This window comes from Papaver somniferum, chromosome 1 (assembly GCF_003573695.1).
Source record: "Papaver somniferum cultivar HN1 chromosome 1, ASM357369v1, whole genome shotgun sequence".
Taxonomy (NCBI): Eukaryota; Viridiplantae; Streptophyta; class Magnoliopsida; order Ranunculales; family Papaveraceae; genus Papaver; species Papaver somniferum.
Genome location: NC_039358.1, coordinates 101,779,676 through 101,789,471, shown reverse-complemented (window position 1 = coordinate 101,789,471; position 9,796 = coordinate 101,779,676). Strand labels below are relative to the sequence as shown.

The following is a 9,796-nucleotide window of genomic DNA, read 5'->3' as shown; positions in this document are numbered from 1 at the left end:
TGAGTATTAGAAAGAACAACATTCATGAAGGTCGAGGGCGAGAAGCCATATGTTTTTGAACCAACAGGTTCCACAATATTTTCATGTTCTTCTAACATATCATCATAATCATCATAGTCATCATCACGGTAGCATGCATATTGGTCCTCATTAACAGTGGTGGTGTCATTAGTCGATTCATGTTCCTCTAAATTAGGTTCATATTCAACATTATTTACATGAATGGGACTAGACACTTCATTAGGGACAACATACATTTCCTCATGAATTTCCTCATTTTGTAGGTGAAGCAAAATCTGATCTAAATATGCATGAATTCGTGATGTAGATCTATCAAAGTCTTGCTTACTGAGTCTTAAAGCTTCTGTGGTGGAGTCTAAATTCATGGGAGTACCAAATTCTTCATGTTCAAATTGTGGTGAATGGTACATGTGTGCATGGTCATTAGGGTTTACAAAATATTCATCGCAACCCTCAAAGGATTGATTATGGTCCCAATGACTACCATTCTCACAATTTATGGGCATTTCATACCTTGGACTTTCTCTAGATTGCCTAAAATTATGCAAAATATGACAATTCTCAACAGGGTGGTCTAAACTACCACATGCGGGACATGCATAGATTTCAGGTTGCCTAAGAAAATTAGATGTGACAGATTCCTCATGTGATTGCATTTCTAAAGCTGCGATTCGAGCTTCTAATTGATCCATAAGTGATGATTGTGTGAGTGAGGCTCTAGCAGAATGTTTATTTTCACGTTGCGATGAATGATGCATGTATGAATAGTCATTAGGGTTCATGTATTGCGGCTCGGGACTTTGAAAATGTCCATAATAATTCCTATGACTATTGACATCATGGTCCGTGGAAGGTTCATAACGTGAAGTTTGTCCATATGCAAGTTCTCTAAGGGATTTGTTGTACTCCCCAACTGTAGAAAAAGATCTATTCATGATTGGCTCAAAAGCTAAGTAAAGAATGTACAAAGCTCAGAATTTGGTTTTTAAAGGGTTTGGATTTTTGGGAAAAATTTGGTTTTGGTGGGAGACATTTTTTTGGTTTTTTTAGAATTTGGGAGCAAGTTTGGTTTTAATGGGTTAAAGAAGAAAAAATTTGGTTGTTAAAATGGGAGCAAGAAAAATTTGGTTTTTGAATGGGAGAAAAGTTTTGGTTTTTGAAATTGGGAGCAAGCCCACTGTTGGTCCTCTAATGGAATGGGAGGAAGGCTGCGGCCCACGAAACACTAAGTTTTAATTTTGAAAGTTTAATTTGGCCCAGTTGGTTAAGGCCCGACGTTTGTTTTAAAACTTTGGTTTCGAGGTCCACTCTTGAGTGGAAACAAGCCCACAATCGGTTACAAGCTCAGCTGTGTTTAAACCCAGAGTCCAAAATACCAGTCCAATGAAAGAATTTAAACAAGCCCACAAATTAAACAAACAAGCCCACAAAAATTAATTACAAACCCAACAGAAAATAAAAAGCCCAAAAATTGGCTTTAATATTACAAGCCCACAATTAAAAATTGGAAGCCCACAATTCGGGTTCTCTGAATGGGTTTACCTTTTTAGCACAGCCCAGCTGCTCTGATATTGTTGCAAAAACCCAGTTGGGCTTTGGTTCTTTTCCTTGGTGGCGTCCCACCAGAGGAAAAACTGGTTCAGAACAGCAGGTCCAACAGCAAATGAAGTGAAGCAGATGCAGATGCAAATGCTATGCAGTGAAATGCAAAAATACCTAATAAAACTACTAGAGAAACAAACCGAGTCCCCGGCAGCGGCGCCAAAAACTTGGTGGGCCCGGAGGTGTGTGAAAATTAAGCGCAATGAAAACGGGCCTACAGTAATACCGCAAGTGCACGGTCGTCAGTTGTAGCTCGTGCAAGTACGGGTCGATCCACAGAGACTGGGAGTGTTTTGGAGTTTTCTAGCTATTTTGGGCTCCTAAATTGTTGTTGGTTAACTATGAAGCCTTTTGGGCTTTGGGTACCTTTGGATTATAGGCTTGTTTGACAATGAAGTGAACTGAGCTTGGGCTCAGTTGGTCTTGAAGTGCACTATCCTTGGCCTTTGAAGTGCACTGGGCTTTGAGTGTCAATGGGCTTCTAGATTAACCCAAGACTGAACTGGGCTTTGTAATGAATCTGGGCCTTAGCTTGAGCTAGGCTTCTGAGCTATGGACTAGGCTTTAGCCAAGCAAGAGAGCAAATGGGCTTTTAAGTGACAGAACTTGAAACTGAAGTAACAAAAGTGTTGTGAGAAGGTGACAGTGAACACATCAAAAGCAAAACAATGAACAAAAGCAAACAGAACAAAAGTATTATGAGAAGGTGACAGAACAATGAAACTAAACAAAGAACAAAAGCAAAACAAAATGGAACAAAGTGAAAGTGAGAAGGTGACAGTGAAAGTGATAAAATGTGAAACAATGAACAAGTAAACTAAAACAGCAAAGAAACTACTAGGTGATGACAGTGACTGGAAAAGTGACAGTGACACAAAGAATGACAAAGAGATAAACCAAGGCCTAAGCCAAGGGCAGTGGAGATGAGAAATTAAGTTAATAGTGAAGTAGAAACAGTGAGACAAAATGGTAATAGGGCAGTGGCACTGAGGTTTTTGATTTCACCTCAAACTTATGCTAATCAATCTTCAATGTGACTCAAATTTCTGCCTCTTGTTCTTCCTATGGGATATCCTAATTACAGCTAAAATACTTACCAAAGTACTAATTGTCTGATTAAAGTACAACTAGTCAAAGGGCTTAGCAACAACTGTGCATGAGATGCAGCACCATTAGTCACAAGGCTAGCCTAACTAAGTGCTTAAATTATGATTATCCTGCACAATTTCAGACCACAAAACTCTTCTCTACATATCAGTTAACTAGCATTCACATGAAGCTTCATCTTTTTCCTCAGCAAGGTGACAAACTAAAACATGGTAAAACTTAAATTAAAAGAAAACAACAACAATAACCTCACAGTAACAGTTAACAGTGGATAAAACAAGAGCAAAATATGAACAGCACAAAGATTGGAGAGACTGGCTAATCCAGCTCTCCAAAAATCAGACCAAATGACACTGGCTATTCCAGCATCTAGATAAACATGAACAGGAGCTTGATATAAAATGTAACAATCACACACTCAAATTAAATACATGTTGGAGTTCAGAACAGCTAAAATTAACAATGCATTTGAATTGAGAATCATGGAATTGAAAAGATTGAAACCCTCAAAGCTACAGTTCATAAGTAAACTATTCTACTGATGCTCTGGTTAATCCAGGCATACCCAACAACATTTACATCAGTTCTATTTATACCCAAAAATCCCAATTTGGGTTCAGACTCTGTTTTCCCCAAATTCCCAAAATACACAGTGGACCTAGGGTTTCGACAAATTAGGGGAATGGTTTAATTACTTACCCTATTTCACTCACTCTCCTCCTCCAAATTCTCTCTCAACAGAATTAGGGTTCATATACAAAAAACCCCCAAATTGACAGTAGACTAGGGTTTTGATTTTCGAACTTACCAAACGTGATAAGACGAGTCCGTCTTCAACCCATGCTTCTTCTCCCTTCTCTGCTCCTTCCCATGCCTTCAATTTCTCTTTCTAGCTCGACATATTTCACTAATCTCTCCTCTAGGGTTTCTGAAAAGGAAGAGAGAATGGTGAAATAGGTAGGTAGAAGGGTAGGATAATGATGGGTTTCGATTGGTGAGAGCCATGATGGATTTTGGTGGTTGTGGCAGAGGTATGGTGGTGGAATGGGTGTTGCAGAGAGGAGGTGGAGAGAAAGAGAAGAAGAAGAAGGAAATGAAAGAGAAGTCGATAGATTTTAGGGTATAGGGTTAGGTCTTTTCGGTGTGAGGCGGAACAGAAGAATCTGATGATCAGCGTGTGAAAGACGTTGGATACGAAGATGGTTGGTAGATCTAACGGTGGTATGAGAGATGAATCACTTCGACCGTTGGATTGTAAAATACAACAAAGTCAACGGTGCTAGATGATGTTAGGTACTGTAGTGTAAAGCGGGAGTATCTAATTTTGATGCACAGGCATAGGAGCGACCGTTGGATTCAAATACAATCTAATCTGAAGGCTTGGAATTTAAGCGCTGTGGTGTTTGGCAGAGACTTCAGATTTTCATGCTCTATGAATGAGCGACCGTAGGATGATGAGTTGGATCCAATCTGACGGCTGAGAATGGAGGCGGTTTTGGTTATAGAAAATGGGTTTGGGTGAGGGTTTTGGGCCTTGGGTATGCCAAGCCCATATCTTCTTTAAGAACAATTCTTCCTCTTCAAGCCCACTTCTAGCCTTTTGGTCTTGTGCACAACATTCTTCGCGGCTTCCTTGCGTGATTCCTATCGGCTTCCACCACTTTTCTGCTCTTTTCTGCTCTGCTATTCATCCAAACTTTATTTATTACCTAAAAATGCAAAATTAAGTAAGAAAAATATTTATTCTTGAAAACAATGAAAATACAGAATATGGGATAAAATGTAGAATTAATGCACAAAAGATGAGTTAAATGTCAAGAAAAATATATAGAAATATGCACTTTTTAGCACTCATCATTGGCTGGGAGATGTCCTTCGGTTTTGGGAGAGTTTATCGCCAGTGCACCTTTAACTCCGTTACTTAAACTTGGAGGTGGCATTAGGCCCATTGCAGTTGGTACAGTGTGGCGTCGATTGGTCTCGAAGGTGGCTGCTATCTCGGTTGGGAAGGACATGTCTACTTATTTGGATGGTTACCAATTCGGGGTTGGTATTCCTGCAGGAGGGGAAAGCATTTTACACGCTGTAAATCGCTTACTGGAGTTGAATGGTCACTCAGATAAAATGTCAATGTTGCTCATTGACTTTTCCAATGCTTTTAACATGGTGAGTAGATCGCAACTCATCAAGGAGGCCCGCCTTCATTGTACAGGTATTTCTTGCTGGGTGGAATACTTGAGGCCTACCAAACTCTATTATGACCATTATATTTTGTCCTTTGCACTTGGTGTTCAGCAAGGTGACCCTCTCGGTCCCTTGCTTTTTGCTTTGACACTTCACCTACTGGTGAAGACTATTGCTTCTCGGTGCAAACTGGACTTGCATGCTTGGTACCTTGATGATGGTACGATTATTGGTGACACGTTAGAGGTAGCTAAGGCTCTGAGCATAATAGAAACTGAAGGACCAGGCAGGGGTTTACATCTTAATGTTAAAAAAACTGAAGTCTTTTGGCCTTCTCCTGATCCCAGACGCACATATGATGGTGTTTTCCCTGCGGATATTGGTAGACCTTCTAATGGTGTTAAACTGTTGGGTGGACCGGTGAGTTTAGATTTGAACTTTATCAGCGATATGATGTTGAACAGGGTGAATAAGACTGTTCAATTGATGTCTGCAATCAAGAAACTCAAAGACCCTCAAAGTGAGATGCTATTGCTTCACAATTGCACTGGAGTTTCTAGATTATATTTCGCAATGCGTACTACCAATCTTGCAGCCCTGCAATCAGCCACAGCTTCTTTCGGTGATCACTTACTTAAGTATTTAAGACTTCTTATCACTAGTGATGGCGCAGGGTTTGGTCCTCTACAACAGCGATTAGCTACCTTACCTATCAAAGATGGTGGACTTGGCATTTACACCATGGCTGACACTAGCGCCTATTGTTACCTTGCCTCTCAGAGTCAGACTATTTTAGTGCAAAAGGTGATTCTTGGTAATTTATTATCAACTGACAAGGGCTCTGCTTACACCCCCACACTTATATTTTGCTAGTCCTCGAGCAAAACAGAGATATTATGCAATTGATTTTTTTTTTGCAAAAATATGGATAATAACCCACACCCCCACACTTAAACATTACATTGTCCTCAATGTAACTGAGTCATCCAACGTAAAAATTAGGATGAGAAATGAAACAATAAAAAAAAAAGAAAAAGATAGGGTAGAGGGAACAAATATGATGGGTTGACTCCCATGAAGCGAAATGTATTTGTTTCCCTGCTTTCAGTAGCACGTTCTCAAACAAGATGAGGTTGGTACTCAAAAGTACGGTGCAAATCATATATATACAGTCTGAAAAGTTGGGGATCAACCCAACTAATTAGTTTTGATGAAAAGATGATCCTGCAACAATGATGATTAGTACCCAGAGAGAAAAAACTGAACTCAGTCTTATACGGAACATTCACATAAGCTTTTAGAAAATCACGATCTGAGAAACAAGTGCTCAACGGAACAATGATATCGTGACTAATTGGCCCATTATCATCTACAACAGTTTCATTATTAAGGGTCAAGGTCAGAGCTTTCTCAATTAATGGAACTAGTCGAAACTCGGGAAGAATTAAAGGTTGTAGCTTGGGCTTCCATTTATTAGTGTCTAGCAGCGGTGTGGAATCTAACAAAGCATTGACTTCACAAATAACACTATCATCATCAAAACCATACCCAAAATGAGCTAAGCAAACTTCTAATGGATCTTCCGAGTAGCTCTCACGTAAATAAGATTTCACATATAAATACTGTCATATAACATGAAAATAATTGGGCCCACTATCTAACGAAAATAAACCGTCATTTTGAATCGTAATAATTTATAAGATGTGTGATTTAGTGATCAACCATTAAATCACGGAATAAGTCTGACAAATATTTTAGATTATTATACACTCACCAATAGTTTTATTATGCGCCCAGAAGTGATTAGCCACGTATACCACCGTGTTTCTATAAGTATGAAAATGGTTAGCCAGCGGCTAACTTGCCAAAAAAGAAGAACAAGTGGTTTCCGAGTTTACTTCTTCAAGCCCATCTCTGTTTAGTTTTAGCTATAGACTGGAGATGTATCCTTGTCCTTATCACCCCGGATAATCTCTTTCCTTTGGCCTTCATTTTTATTTTATCAAAAACATTGAGAACCCTAGCCGTTTCTCTCAAAAAAAAATCCTTCCAGCAACCATGATATCATCTCAAGCTTTGAATCATTCTATTCAATCTGTATCCATTTTCTTCGATCTGTAGCATATTAAACGATCGAGATTCTTTTATTCTCCTTCTCTTGCATACAGCTTGTTTCACTCACAATGTCGATCTCGTTTCTGTAATGTTCTATTCTCTTTTTATGGTTTTGTTATGTATTACATTAGCACTAAGAAGATGAAGACTTCGGATAATTTTACATGTTAAGAACCCTAGCTGCTACTGATTAGATTGTTGGTCAGTTTTCAAAAATTGTTAGGGTTTTTACTTCGATTCTTCAGATTCCGGTCACAAGGTTCATTTCAATTTGGATTTTTAGGGTTTCTACTCCGATTCTTCAATTTTTATTTTTTAGTGACAACATCCGTCTCAATTTTAGTTGTTAGGGTATGTACTTCAATTCTTCAAATTGGGTATCAGTCAGTTTCCGGAAATTGGGAAGGTTTAATGTTTTTGTTTGCAGGCTCGATTCGAACGCATGTGCTAGGTAGTTCGTCGGTTATTAGTTGGGTGATTACTGAGGTATGTGCTTTACTTGATCATGGTCTGCACGGAGTTTATACTGCTTTCAAAAGAAACTTTGATGATGGTGATTGTACACAGTTGTGTTAGAGTTTGAGTTGAGATTGTAGTGATGTTGAAAATTGTAGTTCGGATATGGGTTTGTAAGATTATTTCTCCTTATGAAAGTTGAAGTTGGTAGAGGTACGGTCATGTTGACTTATATGTTTGTTGCTGCGGGTTTTATGATGCCCATGATAGTTATAAACATCATTGCTTTCATGGTGATAATGATCAGTTGATTTTGAATTCTAGCTTCAACATCTCTGAGTTTTGGTCCTGCAGCTTTATCTCCTTCGAGTTTTGGTCCTGCAGCTTCATCTCCTTTTGTCATAGTTGAGGTAGACATTGCATGTTTTCTTGCTGCTAGTTGTGTGCATAGGTTTTAGAGTGAAACAGGGGAAATATATGAAAAGTAAGAGGTTACTCCTTATCAGAAAAATTTATAAGCTTTTGTTTGTTTTTTATTTTCTATTTCTGGTCTTTCCCACTAATTTAGAAGAATAGAAACCAAGGAAATAGGAATATAGTTTATAGAATGTTACTCCTTATTGATTCCAATATCACAGTTCTTTATAATCCACCACTAACGCATAAACGTTGTTGTTTATCGTTTAATACATGCTCATTTCCATGTTATTCATAGGTTCATTGAGCTGGTCTTCCTTTATATTTATGGTTGAAGTTTTAGTCCAGAGCTGAATTACAACTAAAGGATCCTTACTGATTAAACCTTTTTTGGTTCCAACATTTTCAGCTCGGTGGCCGAACTTCCTCTATGCTTGTTCTGTCTTCTCCTCGGGCTCGGTTCAACTTCACTGGTCTTGGTGGCCCCTTCCTCAAAATAGTGCAACATCAAAGTGGTTTACAACAAGTAAGGGATTGCACGCTGCTGTACTAAGTGGAATAATGGTTGGAAACCAATATATTGTTGTTTCCTGGGAGGTCAATGGCTTCAGGTAGCTGCTGAGACAAGTATAACATGCTGGTGTCCCACCATCACTGAATCCTCCTTGTTGGACAGGGTTTGTGCCTTAGGCAGTATATTTATTAATGCTTGAGAAGAAGTTTGTTCATCCTCAACTACATAAGGTTTGTAATGTTAATTTTGTAGTTCAAACTTCATTTGTTTCCTTTTTTTCTTCAATTTTAAAGCATGTAAAGTTGTATAATTATCTGTATGCGTGTACATTTGATCCCCTGGTTCAGTGTATGCTTTTATAGCTACTATTTCTTTAATAGAAAAAATGATGATTTACTTTTACTCTGCAGTCTTCTCTAAAGATAGCTGCAATTCAAATGCATCCAGCAGAAAGCAAAGACGAATCAAGATTTCAACAACTTAAACTGAAGATGCGTGACTCCCAGGTATATATGCATCTTGAAAAAATGCACATTGTTTCTGATAAGTAAGTAGAGCCATTCTGAGGTTTTTCTAGGATTAAATTCACTCCACCCCAATCTTCTTGCATAACTCATTAAGTAGTTTACATACAATTTAATTTGTATTTGATCTGTAGATATTATGATTTTAATATATGCCACATATGCGAATGTGTCAGGTATTGGTTTCTGTGTAACTGATTCACATCAAGAAGTATTTAAATGTGACTTGGAATCTTGTTATATATATATTAGGATCCCCATACCTTCGTATATCTATTGTTTTTTGAAGATCGTTAGGAAAAGAGCAGCTGCAAGTGTTTTTGTTGATTTTAGAAAGGGAGATCCACAAAGCAATGATGATTATGACGAGTTGAATGATGGAACTATGGCAAATGCGATAGAGATGGAGTACTTGGACGTGTTTCAGTAGGTGGCCAAAAACTTAGATAAAGTGAATTCAGTATTAATGTTGTTTTAGATGAAATTTCGGGTTGTTAATGTAGGATGAATTTATCTGTTTTTGTATATTTGAGTTTGGGCTCTTAATGTAAACTTGAATTCATATTTCAGATAAAGTCAAGTATACTTACTTTTAAATGAATCCGCCTTTTTTTTTCTTAATTTTCAGATTTAGATGATTAATTGGACTAGTGTCAGATCCCGATTCAGCTGGATGAAAATCAAAATCAAAATTCAAATTTAACTAAACATGAGTCTAGCGGGAAAAGAAATCTAAAAAATGACGTAAATATTTATTTATAATAATAATAATAATTTTAATGATTTTATTTGTAATTAAAATTATTTAAATGAAAATATTATTGTTTATGACAAACATAAAATGTTATTGTATTTT

At 37.7% G+C, this 9,796-nt stretch overlaps 1 protein-coding gene and 1 long non-coding RNA gene across 4 annotated transcripts; both read left to right on the top strand.

Moving 5' to 3' along the window:
* Window positions 1-4,743: 4,743 nt before the first annotated feature.
* Window positions 4,744-5,787, top strand: LOC113348219. The gene has a single exon (XM_026591928.1). The coding sequence runs from the start codon at window positions 4,744-4,746 to the stop codon at window positions 5,785-5,787; it is 1,044 nt and encodes a 347-aa protein (XP_026447713.1).
* Window positions 5,788-6,868: 1,081 nt separating this feature from the next.
* On the top strand, window positions 6,869-9,556 carry LOC113295374. 3 transcript variants are annotated; one of them, XR_003332825.1, is made up of 4 exons: window positions 6,869-7,114; window positions 7,457-7,515; window positions 8,312-8,646; window positions 8,827-9,556. It is a non-coding gene; the product is annotated as an uncharacterized LOC113295374 (long non-coding RNA). The 3 variants fall into 3 exon arrangements; XR_003332822.1 differs by having other exon boundaries at window positions 6,870-7,515; window positions 8,827-8,922; window positions 9,117-9,556; XR_003332821.1 differs by having other exon boundaries at window positions 6,870-7,515.
* Window positions 9,557-9,796: the final 240 nt, after the last annotated feature.

Bases quoted from the DNA above. Each gene is read 5' to 3' on its own strand.
- LOC113348219 (XM_026591928.1), top strand. From the start codon at position 4,744: ATGTCTACTTATTTGGATGGTTACCAATTCGGGGTTGGTATTCCTGCA.